Genomic DNA, 17,034 nt, shown 5'->3' with positions numbered 1-17,034 from the left:
TTTATAATTAATAAATACTAAAAAGATAATATAATTTAAATAAAAAATAAAATTTTATTGATGAAAAAATTTTAAAATTAAATTATTTTATCTAGAGAAAAAATGAATAATTTATCTAGAGAAAGACTTACCATCATTCATTCTCAAAATTAGGAATTTTAAAATCAAAGAGTCGGTGGAAGGGGAGAGTTCTCTTTCCTGGTTTTCATATAGTTTGATCAATCCATAGCAGAATTTCATGAAACGTCATCACTTTTTGCACCTTCACCTACTCATGGCCACAAGAAATAAGAAATAGCAGCAGCTTCTCATGACACACCTTCTCAGTCCGTAGTCGCCTAATCTCCAACTACCTACCAAAGCCAACGTTATTTATCTGTGATCGGAGTCTGAATCTCAATTTCAATCAAGTGCAAGAAAATGGAACAAGTTAAAGGCAAGGTCTGTGTTACAGGGGCTTCAGGTTTTCTAGCTTCTTGGCTTATCAAACGACTGCTCTTGTCAGGGTATCAAGTCATTGGAACTGTAAGAGATCCAGGTTCGTCTCTCTTACTTTTTTACTTAAAATTTATCTACTTGCAGTGAGCAACAAGTGCATAGATTTTATTCATTGTTTAAATGTAAATATGGGTAGAAAATGAAAAGAAACTAGCTCATCTGTGGAACCTAGAAGGAGCAAAGGAGAGGCTCCAGTTAGTAAAGGCTGATTTGATGGAAATGGGCAGCTTTGATGATGCAATTTTTGGATGTCATGGTGTGTTCCACACTGCTTCCCCTGTGCTCAGACCTTCATCTGATCCAAAGGCATGTACTTTCAAGCAATGCATGATATCAAGTATTATGGGTTGATGCTTGATGGTGTTTGTTTTTCTTTGTGCAGATTGAAATTTTGGAACCAGCTGTTGAGGGCACTTTGAATGTGTTGCGTTCCTGTAAGAAGAATCCATGTCTAAAGCGTGTGATTCTCACCTCATCCTCTTCAGCTGTTAGAGTGAGAGATGATTTTGACCCCCTTGTACCTCTCGACGAGTCATCTTGGAGCTCTGTGGAAATCAGCGAGAGACTCCAGGTAAGTTTACTGCAGGTTTTAATTGCTGTTGGGACGTCATTAATCAAAACAAATAATTATCACATTATATTATTACTATACGTGGATTTTTATTCGAGTATTCCCCCTTTTTTTTATGGAAATGAAGATTTGGTATGCTTTATCAAAAACACTAGCTGAGAATGCTGCATGGGAATTCTGCAACAAAAATGGAATCAGTTTAATAACCATTCTTCCTGCATTCGTGATCGGACCTAGTTTGCCACCTGAATTATGTTCTACTGCATCTGATGTCCTTGGCTTGCTTAAAGGTAGTTTGGTTTTCTTGTCATAAATTAAATTCCTGACATCCTTTTGTCTGAAAGACTGCCAATAACAAGCAAAATGGCACATTCTCTCTAACAAGCAGGTGAAACAGAGAAATTTCAATGGCATGGAAGAATGGGATATGTTCACATAGATGACGTTGCCCTTTCCCACATCCTTGTTTACGAGCATGAGAGTGCTCATGGAAGATATCTCTGTAGCTCAACGGTTCTGGAGCTTGATGAATTAGTGTCATTGCTATCAGCTCGTTATCCATCTCTGCCCATCCCAAAAAGGTTGGTATTACAATCAGTGGAAACATAATTAAGGCTAATGATTATTTGTAATAATATTAAATGCATGTGAGGATTTGTAGGTTTCAGCAACTAAACAGGCCATTCTACGATTTCAACACAACAAAGTTGAAGAGCTTAGGATTCGAGTTCAAGCCTGTCGAGAAAATGTTCGATGATTGCATTGCATCACTCAAGGAACAGGGCCATCTTGCTGTTGATTAACAATTTTAATGCTGATAATTGAATTATTCTGCCATATTTATGTAGTTATTGTGGTCTGATCATTTTGCATTTTAATGAATAAATAATTGTGAAGTTCACTTTCATTCAGAAAATAATAATAAATTATTCCAAATATTCGAAAGGATTATTACAACCGCAACGGGCCGCTGTTATTGGTTGAAAATGCTCAACATACTAATTAAAGCTGTCATCCGACGCTGTTCTAATGCGGCATCCTCTAGCACGCACTTGACACGTGGGTCAGTAAGATCTCGCAACTTTGTGGTTTCTAGAACGGAGAAGAAGGAATGCAATCGCAAAATAAACCAATATAAGACTGAACGCACAGAATCATTTGCTCCCTCCCCTAAACTGCACGAACAAAGCCAGCACTATACAGAAAGTTTCAGATCACGCGTTAATGCATTGATGACCACAGCTGTAATCCTATCACTGATCACTTCTCTCTCTCAGTCTTGTCTCCAACCTCTATCTTCATGTGATTTCTTGTCCCTGCTCCGCCTCTTCTCTTTTTAACTCATTTCGTTTAGCTTCTGCTCTATGTTCTCCATGGCTGCTCCCACTCTTTCTCTCTTCTTCTTCGTTTGCTTTCTTGCTCTCACCTCAATAGCCCATGCCCAGGTGGAAGAAACTGGCTTGAAGATAATGGCGAACGCGCTAGAATGGCAAATGGCGATGTCCATGTACAATGATTTGGAGGAGAATGGTGATGAGTTGGTAGATTGGGATGGTGATGAGGAGATGGGTGGCCGCAGAACTTTGTTCTGGAGAAGAGTACATTACTATATCTCGTATGGAGCTCTCGCCGCTAATAGGATTCCTTGCCCTCCACGTTCCGGGAGATCTTACTACACTCATAATTGCTTCAAGGCTAGAGCTCCTGTTAATCCTTACACCAGAGGATGTTCTAGGATCACTCGTTGCAGGAGATGAGATGAATCTCCATTTTTCATTCTGTTTTATGTATCTTTTGTTAATGGGTAGGTGTTTGTGAGTGGATTTGTTCAAGGGCTTAATTAGTTTGTAGGATTTTGATGATTAATGCGAGCGACGACTGAATTCATGAACTGATTAGCAAGTATTACTATGTTAATGATGTGAAAATAAAGGAAAATTACTTCGTAGTATATAATTCAATTCAAGTATATGTTCCAATGAAGAGGAAGAGATAATTTGGTAAAAGGAAAGAAAGAAAGAAACAAAAAGAAAATTAATAACAGATTTTCTGATAGAGCCAATAAAATTGGTTAAGGTAGGACAACCTCAGTAACTTTGCTCAATGCCTCTGTCGGTGCTTTTCTCCTTTTTCTTTTTATTTTCTCTTTTGGGTGAAGGATTCTACTTGGGCAAAATGGATAGGGATGAGCCTGATTCTACTCGGGCAGTTAGGCCCAATGTTCAGGGGCTCAAGGCTCATGCTTCTTAGTCAGAATTTAAATAAATTTAAGCTTTCAACTTTTTTTGTTTTGGAAAGAATCTTTTTAAATCAAATATATAGTACTGAGTCGAGTTAAATTTTATAAAATTTAAATTTAATAATTAAAAATTTTTATAAATTCGAACTAGATTCGAGATCTAATATTAAGCTTAAATAAGATTAAAAAATTAAATATTATAATTAAATTCAATTCGAGTTTAACTCGTGAAAACTCATTTAAATTAATAACGAGTCTAATTGAAAGTCGAATTTGAAAACTCGATTAAAAAACTCATTTAAACTAATAATAAATTTAATTTAAGTTCGAGTTTGAAAGTTGGATTAAAAAATTAGTTAGCAAAATTTAATTAATTTAAAATTTTAAATATTAAAATTTTAAATTAAAAAACTAAAAAAAATTTTAATAAAATTAAATATAATTTAATTAAAATTTACTAAAATTAAAATTTTAATTTAAAATAAAATAAAAAGTGAAATTAAAGTATTATCCTTCTGTTTTTATAAGTTTTCGATGTGCGATAAGGATATTATTTCGGTAATCTCCAATACCTTATACATAAAATAATACACAGTAATTTTACAAAAATAGATTTTTGGCGTAGTAATTAACGAAATGTGATTTTTCAAAAATTTCAGTTCTGTTGCCATGACAACAAATGATTAAATTTTTTTAATTATTATTTAGATTTTAATATTTAAATTTTTTATTTTTTATTATTTAAATTTTAATATTTAAATATTTATTTATAACATCAAATAATATTTATTATTAAATACTAATTATAAACTTTTAATTAATTATATAAAATATATTTAATATAAAATTAATGATACAATACTACATTTAATAATTACTTATTTAAATGTTTATATTATATGTAAAATTAATTGAAGGGTATATAATAAATATATAAATTTATATATAAACAGTTTATATAGGTGAGAGAAAAAGTTTATTTTTAAATTATATAATTTTAATTAAATCTGTATAATTTTATTATTAGTATCAATATATAATTTTATATAAAATTTATTAATATATTATCCTTGATTATTCATATGTTATTATTTCATCATTTATATATTATTATTTATTTTTATTTAAATATATAATTTATATTAAATTATTTTATTATATAAAAAATACTATACATATAATATATATATATGTATATATATATATTATACTCAAATTTTATCAATATAATCATATTAATATATATTTTAATTATATAAAAATTTTAATTTATAAAATTAAGTAAATAATATTAAGTAGAAAAATAATCATATAAATACATATATAAATATATGAAAATAATAATAATAATAGTTTATTAAAAAATTTAATAGTTTAATTTGAGTGTATACATATAGTGAAAAATAAATATATATTATTAGTTATATAATTAAGGAATAAAAATATAAAAATTAATAATATATATGGTAAATAGATTAAGTGGAAAGAGGTGTAATCGAATTGAGTCGAATTTCTTAACGAGTCTGCACATTTTAATGAGTTTGTTTACGAGTCTTAATGAGTATGTTCATAAATCACTTAATGAGTCCGTTCACGAGTCTCTTAACATACATATTTATGAATATTTTAACGAGTCAATTTAAAAATTTTAATAAATTTTAAATTTAACTTATTTAATAAATAAATTTAAAAATTAAGTTTGAATTCAATTTGTTTAAAAATTAAATCAAGTGCAATTAAATTTTTACCGAATTCTAAATAATTTAAATAATTTATGAATAATTTCATTCGTAATTATAAAAATATGGCGTAAAAATCATAAGAAATCGCCGTTGAATTGATTGTTTCAAAGTCGATTATATCTCTTTCTGTTTGTAATTAATAATTTAATACTTTTCTTTTAAGAAAAATATTGATATAATAAATATGTTAAGAAATGATTTTGACCATGTGTCGAAACCAGTTTCTTGCAGGAGCCAAGGCAGACTTTTAATTTTTGACCTGTTTAGAGTTTACACGTTTCAAACTCAAAAAACAAAACAGAAAGGAATCCCCCATTAGTTGACGACTGAGATAAAATGAAATGGTCAAGTGATTTGAAATGATCACAGAACAAGTGATTGAAATGGTCACGTAAATATATACCCCGCTACAAACGTCCACGTCCCATGAAGAATTGGAATTGAATTGGGACAAATCTTTTCGTAGAATTTTTTTTAAATTATATTTTATATAATTTTTTTGTTAGGAGAATGATAAAAATAATTTTTTTCGTATTAAATTTTAATTTACGATATATAATTATAAAATTCTCAACAGAATTGCACTAATCATGTTTGGTAGTATGAATGAAGAAATTTCTACCACAAATAAAAAATTCCCACATATTGCCTACGGATCACAAACCCCCTGCTTCCTGGAAACTCACTAGAGACCTCATTCTTTGAATCTGCACCACCCTCAGTTCTTTCTTTATAACTCATTTTAAACGTGAAAAATACGTGCATTTGTTCTTTCACTACATAATTTTTATTTTTTTTAAATTATCTTACCACAATTGAAATCCATGCCTAATCCTTAGTCTAGTCAAAATCAAATTGCTCAAGTTTAATAACACGTAGCTAAATTCGATTATTGGTGGTTGAAATCCAGCTGCGCAGATGTGGGGTGGTTGGGTCCCCAACTTTGCATGCCCATCCAGTTGTAATAATCACCGTCGGCGGCCCATCATGGCCAACGACTCGCAGGTAGCCTTTCGGTTTGGTTGGAGGCACTGATTTGTGGGTCAGGCTCCAGAAAGGCAAATAAAAAGGTTAGATTAAATCTGTAGAAGCAAAGCAAAGCAAATCCCAAAACATTGCACCAAAAGGCTGCAGCCCGAAGATATGGAAATGGACAATTACTGAGCCATGGACCGTCGCTGGTGCGTTGCTATTTGCCAATTGCATGGTCGAGTCATGTTTTTTTTTTTTTTTTTAGGGAACTTTTGGACCGTTCACGCCCGCTTTAGACCTAATTTGACTGAAAAGCGGTCGCACCGTCGGCTTTACCTATGGTTCTATGAACCTGAGCGCACGTGGGTTTATCCATTAACCGACAAAGCTCTCGTTTCATATTCGGAAAATTCTCATGTATATCCCATCGTTATCACTTCACACTTAATTGTTTTATTCTTTTTAATTTATCAAAATAATAACATAAATTATTTATTTACCATTAATCACATCATAATTAACCATTTTTATTACAATAATTAATTTTATTACAATAATTATTTCACCACTTTCCATCAATATTGTTTTTTAATTAATTTTATATTTATGCTAAATTAAATTAGTCAAATAACTGATTTTTTTTCAATAATATCATTATCCATTAAAAAAAATTTGAGATTTTTATGAAAAGGGAAGGAAGCAAAAAGGCCAAATTGCAAATGAATCATAACATATATGTTAGTAATGTAAATAAAGTTCAATGCATAGATGACGAGACGAAAGTTGGAGAACAAATCTCTTGAAAATTACAAGCAACATTAGTTGAATTGTTGGGTTGGGTGGTCCCACTTATAATAATTTTTTTTTTAAAAAAAATAGTGTTGGTAAGTGATGATGTTAGAGTTGCAGCTCCAACTTGCTGCTGTGGGTTTCCCTTGAATCAGTCCTATCTACCAAGTAAGTTGCACCTAAACATACAAGTTTGTATAGTTAGAAAGGCACGTGACCACTCTTTGCTTTGGAACTTGGACTCATAACTACTCAATAAAGCCAGCCGCTCTCCCACCCGCTTTTACTGCCCTATTACAAAATCTATCCAATCTTATTTCTTTCTAATTGTGGAAAATATCTTCCTCTTTTTTTGATATTTTCTAATAAAATATTTAATAACCCTTTTTTTTTGCATAAAATATAAATATATAATAACGATTAAAAAAATAAATAAAATTGTAAGTGCAATTAATATTAGTTGGTTTGTATAATGCATAAGAAAAAGGAAATAGCTTACATATGGTTGGGCCCCAATGGCACAGTTGCAAAAGGCAAGTGGGCAAAATAACTGCAAAATTAAAAAAATTCTTTAAAGGATATATTAATGCAATGTTGAAGGGGAGGGGGGTGGTAACATGGGAATGTGATGGCTAAGGTTGGCAGCATCTACACCACCAACATCCTATTTTTACTCCAAAATTGCATGTTATTCATCACCATGTTTCACACTATTTGCCTAAATTCAATGTCTTTGCAACTGCAACCCCTTTCAAACTCCCTTCTACTTTATTCTCACTGCTGCATTTTAGAGTTATACTATAATTTCATAGCAAATTATTTTTTAGTACTATTAAATTTTTTTAAAAAAAAGAACGGGCTGGTGGAAGTTTCTTCAATGTTGACAAAAGCAGAAGGGAGTAAGGGAAGGCATATGGTGAAGGAATAGGAAGGATACTAAATGGGGGACCGACATGAAACGTGGGAAACAGTGATTGGGCTGATGTAATAAATGTCTCATCATCACTAATCGTAGAAGTTTCCTTCGGCTTTTGCTTAATGAATCGAATATATATAAGGGGAAAATTTTAATTTTAAAAAAGAAAAAAAGGAAATTTCCATAGCTTTGAATGGTATCTTTCTACTGAATTGCATTATAATAGATGAGCATTTAGCTGTTTACAACTGTGAAAGAATCGCAATCGTGTTCGCGTCGGTACAGAATTCTTTCCCAATGTATCTGGCTACGCTTTCTTATTTCTTCTTTTAATTATGGATATCGCTTGAAAAAAATTTTAAATTATTTTTTGTAATAATTCCTTTTTAATTATGATTTGAGAATATCCAATCTTAATTAAAAAAAATATTAGATAAGAATCTTGAGTATGCATGATTTCATTGTTTCTCTCGATAAAAAATCCAGCATATTTAATTAATTATCATTATTATTATTATTACATAATAATTATAATATTATATAACAATTGAATTAAAGTTCAAAGGAATTTATATTATAAAGTAAAGTTTAAGGACTGTAATGATACAATGTTTTAAATTGAAGGACTATAGTTGAAATTTAGTTTATATAACCAATACAGTAGCATATGGAATGGAAGCACTCGTGAAGTAAGTAAGCGCGTGTACAACCAATCCGCGTGGCGCGTAGTATAGTAAAAAAAATCTCCGAGTAAGAAAATCCTTCGGATCAACCACGAGGGAGAATCTAGCTAGTAGGCAGTAGCTACCTTATTAGTTTAAAAAATAATTAAATAACGAAAATATAGGAAATTAAGAAATAAAAGTATTTTACAAGTAGAAATAACGAGATATCCTTGCATATCACGTGCATTAATTTTCTGATATTATACACAAAAATAATATTCAGAAAAAAAAAAAAAAATTCCCTTTCCCCTCTCTCTATATAAAGAACTCGTCTTCGTTGCAGCAACTAGTTCGTTGTGACTTGTGACCTCTGTTCTCTGTTTTCTTTCCTTCGAAGAAACCGAACCAAAACCCAACAAGGAGGAGAACAACTCTCAACTCCTCTCTTTCTAAATCATCTGCTTGATCTGCTTACTCTTCTTTCTCCCATGGATTGGGTTCGCGGAGATTCCATTGGTTGTGGGAGCTTTTCCACTGTAAATTTGGCAATTCCCACGAAAACCTCTTCTCCTTTAATGGCGGTGAAATCTTGTGATCTTTTTGACTCTTCTTTGCTTGAGAATGAAAAGGATGTTTTGAATCAGCTTGGCAATTGCGAGCATATAATCAAGTGTTTCGGCGGCGATCAGAGTGTGGAAAACGGTCAGAGGTTGTATAACTTGCTATTGGAGTATGCCCCTGGTGGCAGTTTATCTCGTTTGGTGAAGAATTCTGGTGGTTGCTTGCCGGAATCAGATGCCAGACGCTACACCAAATCGATACTAAAGGGTCTTCGTTATATTCACGCAAAAGGGTTTGCTCACTGTGACATAAAGCTTCAAAATATCTTGTTGTTTGAGGATGGGGACGTGAAGATTGCAGACTTTGGATTAGCCAAGAAAACAGGGGAAGAACAGAGTGATGAACAGGGGAGAGTGGAAATTCGAGGAACTCCTCTGTACATGTCCCCAGAATCAGTCAACGAAAACGAGTACGATTCACCGTGTGATATTTGGGCTCTTGGGTGTGGGTTGGTGGAGATGGTGACCGGAAAACCGGCCTGGAACTGCAAGCCGGAATCAAACATCGCATCCTTGTTGATTCGGATTGGAGTCGGAGATGAATTGCCAGAAATCCCTCAAGAATTGTCCCAAGAGGCGAAGGATTTTCTATCCAAGTGTTTTGTTAAGGATCCTAGAAAGAGATGGACGGCTGATTTGCTATTAAATCATCCTTTTATTGCTAATGAAACCACTGTTACATTGAAGGAGAAGGAGCAATTATCTCCATCATCATCACCCAGATGTCCATTTGAGTTTCCAGAGTGGGTTTCAGTTCCATCTTCATCACCGAAATCTGAATTATGGTCTAACAAGGAAGTAGAATCAAGATTTGATTGGTCCTCTTTGTCATATTCGCCTTCGCCGGCAGAGAGACTCCGACAGCTGGGGAGTGATGAGGGATGCAACTGGTCATTTTCTGAGAGTTGGGTGACTGTGAGGTGAGAGGAAGCAGGCAGAGCACATAATTGAATTCAACAGCAGCAAATTTAGATGAATTTTTTAATTCTATGTTTGTTCACAGTCTAACTTGTTGAGATTCCATTAATCCTTTTAGGAATTGGTGACAATTTTTTGGAGATTGTAAATGTGTAGGAAACAGACTGAGAAATTGTATTTAGCAGACTGGCCAAGTGTACAGAACACTGTTTTAAATTTTAACCCCTTTTAATTGAATGCAGAGAAAGTAATTTTCCAGGAAAATATTGCCAAACTTTCTGAACCATAACAGCATAAAACAGAGTGTCTGGTTCTGGTGGATATCATCTCATGGGTAAATTTATACTCAGAAGTAAGCTTTTCTTGGGATGATTAATGGTGTACTTGAAAGATACTTGAGAAGGAAATGTTTCTTCTTATTGTTATTTTTTATTTGTGAAAAAAAAAAGGGTATCTGAATTCTGAAAAGTAGAAAAGTTTCCTGGAAAATATTCTGTTTATTCCTTCACATTACCTTCATATGTCATTTCTCAGGAAGTCTAAGATGTGCTATTTTTGGTATTTTGTTGAATAATTTTAGTTAGGTTTAGCTCTTGCAATTTCCAAGCAATTTCTTTTAGCTGATCAAACCATGGGTTAGCTTGTGGTTACTGAATTTTCATTTGTTTAAATAAGAATAATTCAAATCTAACTTTGTATTGGCAAAGTTTTGGTAATTGCTTGGAATAAAAATGCATGTGATGATTGGCAAGCAGGCATGATGATATGATTAATTAAGAAAAAAATAGGGTTGGAAAAAGGGTATAGGCAAGAATAGTGTGTAATTGAAGGAAAGTGAGAAGGGGAATTGTGATGTGATGCAAACAAAATGCAAATGTTAGTATTACTTGAGAAACATGTGATTGTTATAGGAGTTGTGAAAAGGATTTGTATTGCAATGTGATCCATGTAGGTTTCACATTCATACCTTCCATTTGTTGGCTTGATCCTTTCTTTTGCTTTGAGTTTGTTAAGATGCTTTTCTCATTTACTATCTAATATGTATATATAAGAGAGAAAAAGAAGCCACCGACGGATTCATATGCAGATTAGATATGGAGATTTTTTATGGGGCCAGGAAACAACACCTGACCATAATCCAGTGATATGCTCTCTTCTTTCACTTACCCCAAAACATCTTTTCTCTCCATTATCTTCATCTACTTATATCTTATAATAATTCCTTACATATTTCCAAAAATACCAAAAAATATCAAATAACACTCTCTGTAATTTCCTTCCAAAATTCATGCATCATCAAAGGACACATGATTATTGAATCAATTCATTTTCACTGATAATTGCACCTGTTCTTCAGCGAAATTGCCACATTCATTTTCTTTGGGTCCATGACGACCGAGCATTTCACCCTTTTGTAGAACTTGGGCTTCACCAGCTTCCCCAAAACATAAGCCCTTGATCGAACCATGAAGTTAAGTGTCAATGGCACTGGCTGAGTCGGTGCACCATTCAAGCTGCCCAAGTTAGCTCCCCCACCATACAATGGGATGCTACTTCCCTTGACCATCACTGTTAATGATCTTTGGCTCTTTCTTGATTGATAAAACTTTCTAATCTGCAAAACCCATTCATGAATATTAATTGAAATTTAATAAATAACAGTTACAATTCTTTAATATTCGTTCATCATAAAGAAAATTTCAAACCCAAGAATAAGTCATGGGGTTACGGTTCCAGTGGCTACAGTGAGCTGAGAGTAGGTCAGATCTAGAGGCGTCGCTGTTACATGAACACCAAAGAACGTGGCAGTGTTGCGAAATGTGAGCTTCACCGAGCAATTCATGGACACCAATTCTGTAGCTACTCCTGAAAAATCCGCACCAGCTTGTACTACAAATTGATCAAACACTATACTCTACATAATCAAACCAAACCAAAACGATCAATGGCCCATAATGTTCAGCCTTTTCATACATATGCTTGGTGTAGTGTAGTAAATTGATTACCTTCATGGTGACAGTAGGTTTCTGAGGTCGACTTGCACCCCAAAGAATCAATGAGAACACAGAGAAAAGTACACAGAAGCCCACAACAAAAGCAAGAAAATAGCAACGACGAGGCAACCCATGTGGGGAAATATCACCATCAAGAAGACCCTCTTCTTCAATGGCGTCGAACTCCTTCCATGGTTTGCGGCTGACTTTGCGGTTGGATCCATCATTCTTGCGGTGAGGCTTGAGAGAACCGGAGAAACGGGTAGAGGAGGACTCGCGAGAATGAGGCCCTAAGGAAGAGTTGGAGTGAGAATGAGGAGGAGATCCCATGGGACTAAGAACTGGAGTCGAATGGAATGAATTGGTGGTTTTCTCGCCATCATGGGAATCTCTCGACGGGCTTTGCACGTAGTATACAGGGCGGCGAGGTGGAGATGATCTTGCGGGAGACGACTGAGTTAGGCTGCTTACCTCAGAATCTGTCTTGGAGAGATGAGCTGACATTGCTTGCTATAGTTTGACAAATGAATTGAAGCAAATTCTGAAAAATGTAGCTGATAAGTATTAAAGATTTTTGCAGAGGAGATGGGGAAGTGAAGAGGAGGAGAAGAAGAGTAATGGTGTTTGATATATTTTTTTCTATTTTTTAGGATCTCTAGATCGTAGGTTATGGAAGAGCACGTTGCTGTGTGTTTTGTTTAATGATATCGAAAAGTTTTGAAAATGAGAGCTAATTAATAGCAGAAGCCAGAAGGTGGAGGTGGGCTTGGCAGTGAGTTTCTGGGATTTCCAAACCTCTGCAAGCTAAGCTGGTAATATACAGGGCCACCAGGCAGGATTGTGTTTGGGCCACCTGTACGGGATTTGGCCCAAATTCACCTTACTGGCTGTTAGAGGAGCTACTCCAACCTACCATGTAGACTTAATAACCTCACCACGTCTTTAACAATTAGAAAAGGCAAGATCTAACCAGTGAATCAGTTTGTGGGCAACGGATGCTTACTTGAGGACCCTTCTCACACTCACATGTCAAAGACTGACCAGCACTGTGATCCCAATGTACTAACAAGACTTGTTAAGTAGATAAAAGTAAAGCATCTTCTTGCAATGAAAGGTTAAGAGATCTAAAGCTTCACGTCACAATGTAACTTGTTTCAGTGAAGTAAGAACACTTGCAATGTCATCTTCTTCACAATTATTATTCTTTGCGGGGCTTGAAATGGGATTTGCAGGGTCTTAGGCAGGGGGACATAGAGAAAGCTAGCCACGCAATTTGAGTACTGTGTCTCCAGTTGATATACCTAGAGAATCTACATGAGATTTAAGTTTTTAGAGAGCTTGTGATTCTGCTAGTTTCCAAATTTTTCATTCAGATGTATTCAAACTTTGCATTTGTTTTTCTTTCTTGGACCAACGCCTTCCTATGATTTAATTAATAATTTTTGTCATCATTCAGCACACTCGTGGCCGTGGGTTTAATTATTGCACAAAAAGATACCTCTGCTGGATGAGTGCGAGAGTGATTTGTCTTTTGTGTAATAGCTTGAGCACAAATTGTTCTATGGAACTTTTTTTTTTCTCCTTTTCCAAATGTGGAAATCATATAATAGAACTGTGAAATACATACGAGTCTAAAGCCTCCTACAACACGCCCATCTATATATGAAGACCAGCCCTAAACAAGAACAACTGAGAAGGCCCAAAGACATTTTGTTATATATTCAAATAAAATTTTTTTTCTCTCTCTTCATCGGAAGAGAGAGATTTTTCTCTGAGAGTTTTGAGATCCTTTGCTTCCGGGTTCAAATCGATTGTCTAAAGCTTAAACGGCGTCGGTTTCTAAATGAAAAGAATGCAGAGCATCAGCAAGAGAAATTATGTCAACAGCCCATGAGAAGTCAGAAGCAGGCCGAGACAAATCTCTAAAGAGCATTATACACATACCCCAACTAAAGGCTCTGCGACCAAATTAACTCCATCGTTATGGAGAAAAATTATATATATATTCAAAAAAGGAAAATTCAGTCCATCAAGTATCATGAAAAATGGGTGTTCTTGGGAAAAAGGTCCAGTCCAGAAGTCCATTCACCAACTTATGATATGACTACCTTAAGAGTGATGTTGTCTCATCACTACAGACCAAAGTAGCCCATTGAAAAAGTGATAGAGACACGTCTGTTAATGCTAGTATAACACCTAAAGGCTTTTTTCAATTAGTGGATCTTTCTTTTCATTAATCTTATATCATTTCTGTAAAAGAATTTTCTTTTCTTAGTCTAAGGGAAAGAAACTTTTAGATAATACCCGTTCTTTAACTTAAATAATTTTATAATTTTCTATGTGTTCTCAATTTCCCTATAAAATGTTTTACTTGCTTTGCTAAGTTCAACTCTGCATATCTGCCTTCAAACATCACCACATTGTTTCTTCTAACACATCAAGGCGATGCCATGAATTCGCCTTTATATCGCCATGAATTCGCCTTTATAATTAGCTTTTCCTTTCATTTTTGAACCCTTTAGATTTGCCTTGACAAGACAGAAAAGCTTAAAAAAAAAACAGAAAAAGAAAAAAAAGAAAAAAAATTGTAATACATTGATACCAGTCCACAAAACATTAATATATAGTTAATAGTTATTCCCTTCAAGGAGATTCTAGAACAAGGCCTGTTGCCACTATAGGACTCCTCACAATATATTTACCTCCATCATGCACCCAGCTCAGGGACCCATGCACCACTGTCTCTTCCAATAATTTTGGACCCTCCAAAGTGAGCTTAAAGCTCAGCTTCTCATTCTTCTTGTTGAACATCAATGTCCATGGCTCAACATTCACCTTTATGCCAGCCATGGGTGTCACTTTTGCAGTATAACTCGAAATACCCTCTCCAACATTTGTCAAAGTCCTCCGAAATTCATGCACAAATTTCCCATTTGAACCTGAGCCATCCCCATTGAAATAAGCAATAAAAGATGGATAATTAAGATCCAAGGACTTGTTTAAACAATTCTGAGTAGATTTTGTGATGATTTGTATTTGTTTCTTTGTGTAGTTCATTGCACATAGAAGCTTTATGTAGTCTTCCGTTGTGGCATCATAGATAAGCCCCGGATCAACCGACTTGCTGGGATCTATATGGCCAGCTCCTATGTCTAAAGGATTGGCTGCCAAGTTGTTGTTTCCAGCATCTTTAATGGGGGTATGAGTGTTGTCTAGTGGATTTGCTGTGGTCATAAGGGCAGACCTAATGGCTGCAGGGCTCCAATCTGGGTGTGCTTTTTTTATAAGTGCAGCCACACCTGCAACATGAGGAGCTGCCATTGAAGTTCCTGATAAGAGATTGAATTTGCTAAACAAGGGATGTGATTGAACCTTAGCTACTGAACTAATTGGAGACCATGATGCTAGGACCAATGAGCCAGGAGCCAGAAGGTCTGGCTTTAGGACATGTTGACAGCTTGGAAATGGACCTCTGGAGCTATAGCTATCCACCTTTGGTGCTGCTTTTGTTCCAATAATTGTCTTCTGAAATTGCAAATTTCCTGTTGGATTATTGCTATTCTTTATGTAATCTACTACCTTCTGTCCAGATTGTAGATTGATAAATCCTGCTGGAAACGAGCTTCGAAGGTGGTATTCTGACAGAGATATATTTGTCAGGAAAACGGCTCCTGAAACCTTTGCAGACTCAGCTTTTTCAAATTGATCTCTGATATTCAGATTGTCCTTGCAAACAATAATACTGTTCTTAAAATTTTCCATTTTCTGCACACTTTCACAACCATCCAAGAGAACAAGAGGCCTATAGATTAGAGAAGAATTTCCTGGATACAATGTCGTGAAGTTGATATTATCCCCATCGCCTAAACTGAAAATTCCTTGAAATTCACGATCTACAGTACCTGCTCCGACCGTCAATAGCCATGGAGCTCCATTTACTACTGTCCAATAAGGGGAGCCGTCGTTTCCTGCAGAAGCCGCTACTAATATACCCTTTTCCATGGCTGCAAAAGCGGCTACTGCAATTGAATCATCTTCCAAAAAGTTGTCATCTGAAGCTAAGGCCAACGACAAAGATAATATATCAACCCCATCTTGAATTGCTTGGTCTATAGCAGCAAGAACATCAGATTCATAAACCCCATATGTCCAAATTGCTTTGTACATGGCTATTCTAGCTCGAGGCGCCATACCTGAAGCTGTACCAGAGGCATAACCAAAATAAGAAGCTTGTTTCGCATAGTTGCCTGCTGCAATTGACGCAGTGTGCGTTCCATGTCCGCTTGTATCTCTGGGGGAGTTCATTGAAATTTTCAACTTTGGCCTGTTTGCAAGTAGACCCTTGTTAAAAAATTGAGCACCGATGAGTTTCTTGTTACACAAGGAAGCATTAAATCGAGTACCTGTTGCACATTCACCTTTCCATCTAGAAGGAATTACAGTCATTCCTTCATCTTTAAAGCTTTCACTTTCTGGCCAAATTCCAGTGTCAACCAAACCAATAATAACATCTTCACCATAATTTGTTGCTGGCCAAGCACCAGAAACTGAGCTTAGCCCAAGAAACTGGGACGTGTGAGTTGTGTGCATTTTAAGAGGACGATCTGGGGTAGAAGAAATGTAGCCAGGAGATTTCTTGAGTTGTTCAAGTTCAGAACTGGTGAGACAGGCACTGAATCCATGGACAGAACTTGTGAAAGTGTAAATATGCTTAGAGATTGCCATAAAGGCTCCTTTAGGAGTATCTGATATAGAAGAAATAGTAGCTAGATACCAGTTATGGTGATCAGTGAAAGCTTTAGGCATGGCTGCTGAGTCCATGTGAATGATATATGCATCAGATTGTGCAAAAGCAGAAGAAAAAAGGGAAGCTGTGATCAAAAGAAAACATCCCAGCACCAAGACCACCTTGGAAATTGGAAGAGCCATGGCTGATCACAATGCTCTTCTATGGACAAAATGCTTTTAAGTAGTTGAAATGTGAAGAGTTCACTTTTCTTTTTCACTATATCTGCCATCAAAAGAAGAGACCATAACAGCAAAAAAAGAAATGTTTTCCTTGCTCTTCTAAGGGACACTAGGAGTATATAATTGATCAATGGATGTGGAG

The 17,034-nt window shown here is 35.0% G+C and overlaps 5 protein-coding genes across 5 annotated transcripts; 3 read left to right on the top strand and 2 right to left on the bottom strand.

Annotated features, from left to right (window-relative positions):
• Positions 1 to 158: 158 nt before the first annotated feature.
• LOC110629524 (tetraketide alpha-pyrone reductase 1) lies at positions 159 to 1,976 on the top strand. Its single transcript, XM_021776539.1, has 6 exons — positions 159 to 538; positions 635 to 804; positions 881 to 1,069; positions 1,197 to 1,359; positions 1,458 to 1,650; positions 1,731 to 1,976. Exons 1-6 carry the CDS (start codon positions 421 to 423, stop codon positions 1,870 to 1,872), a joined length of 975 nt encoding a protein of 324 aa, XP_021632231.1. The 5' UTR covers positions 159 to 420; the 3' UTR covers positions 1,873 to 1,976.
• Positions 1,977 to 2,185: 209 nt separating this feature from the next.
• Positions 2,186 to 2,960, top strand: LOC110629525 (protein RALF-like 34). The gene has a single exon (XM_021776540.2). It carries the CDS (start codon positions 2,434 to 2,436, stop codon positions 2,824 to 2,826), a length of 393 nt encoding a protein of 130 aa, XP_021632232.1. The 5' UTR covers positions 2,186 to 2,433; the 3' UTR covers positions 2,827 to 2,960.
• A 5,772-nt stretch (positions 2,961 to 8,732) lies between these two features.
• Positions 8,733 to 10,194, top strand: LOC110629823 (mitogen-activated protein kinase kinase kinase 20). The gene has a single exon (XM_021776972.2). It carries the CDS (start codon positions 8,881 to 8,883, stop codon positions 9,934 to 9,936), a length of 1,056 nt encoding a protein of 351 aa, XP_021632664.1. The 5' UTR covers positions 8,733 to 8,880; the 3' UTR covers positions 9,937 to 10,194.
• Positions 10,195 to 10,963: 769 nt separating this feature from the next.
• Positions 10,964 to 12,702, bottom strand: LOC110629824. The gene is made up of 3 exons (XM_021776973.2): positions 11,937 to 12,702; positions 11,660 to 11,845; positions 10,964 to 11,545 (listed from the first exon to the last, which is right to left on the bottom strand). Exons 1-3 carry the CDS (start codon positions 12,426 to 12,428, stop codon positions 11,261 to 11,263), a joined length of 963 nt encoding a protein of 320 aa, XP_021632665.1. The 5' UTR covers positions 12,429 to 12,702; the 3' UTR covers positions 10,964 to 11,260.
• A 1,042-nt stretch (positions 12,703 to 13,744) lies between these two features.
• Positions 13,745 to 17,034, bottom strand: LOC110629820 (subtilisin-like protease SBT1.9). The gene has a single exon (XM_021776969.2). The coding sequence runs from the start codon at positions 16,851 to 16,853 to the stop codon at positions 14,568 to 14,570; it is 2,286 nt and encodes a 761-aa protein (XP_021632661.1). The 5' UTR covers positions 16,854 to 17,034; the 3' UTR covers positions 13,745 to 14,567.

Source organism: Manihot esculenta, chromosome 13, assembly GCF_001659605.2.
Source record: "Manihot esculenta cultivar AM560-2 chromosome 13, M.esculenta_v8, whole genome shotgun sequence".
In the NCBI taxonomy this organism is placed as follows: domain Eukaryota; kingdom Viridiplantae; phylum Streptophyta; class Magnoliopsida; order Malpighiales; family Euphorbiaceae; genus Manihot; species Manihot esculenta.
Note: the sequence above shows the minus strand (reverse complement) of the source record. Positions and strands in the feature narration are given on the sequence as shown.

Excerpts from the sequence above, each read along its gene's own strand:
- LOC110629823 (XM_021776972.2), top strand. The coding sequence starts at position 8,881 with ATGGATTGGGTTCGCGGAGATTCCATTGGTTGTGGGAGCTTTTCCACT.
- LOC110629820 (XM_021776969.2), bottom strand. The coding sequence starts at position 16,853 with ATGGCTCTTCCAATTTCCAAGGTGGTCTTGGTGCTGGGATGTTTTCTT.
- LOC110629525 (XM_021776540.2), top strand. The coding sequence starts at position 2,434 with ATGTTCTCCATGGCTGCTCCCACTCTTTCTCTCTTCTTCTTCGTTTGC.
- LOC110629824 (XM_021776973.2), bottom strand. The coding sequence starts at position 12,428 with ATGTCAGCTCATCTCTCCAAGACAGATTCTGAGGTAAGCAGCCTAACT. Across the intron at positions 11,846-11,936 it reads AACCTACTGTCACCATGAAG|AGTATAGTGTTTGATCAATT; the intron begins GTAATCAATTTA and ends TTGATTATGTAG. Across the intron at positions 11,546-11,659 it reads TCACTGTAGCCACTGGAACC|ATTAGAAAGTTTTATCAATC; the intron begins GTAACCCCATGA and ends TGGGTTTTGCAG.
- LOC110629524 (XM_021776539.1), top strand. The coding sequence starts at position 421 with ATGGAACAAGTTAAAGGCAAGGTCTGTGTTACAGGGGCTTCAGGTTTT. Across the intron at positions 805-880 it reads GACCTTCATCTGATCCAAAG|ATTGAAATTTTGGAACCAGC; the intron begins GCATGTACTTTC and ends TTCTTTGTGCAG. Across the intron at positions 1,360-1,457 it reads TGTCCTTGGCTTGCTTAAAG|GTGAAACAGAGAAATTTCAA; the intron begins GTAGTTTGGTTT and ends TCTAACAAGCAG.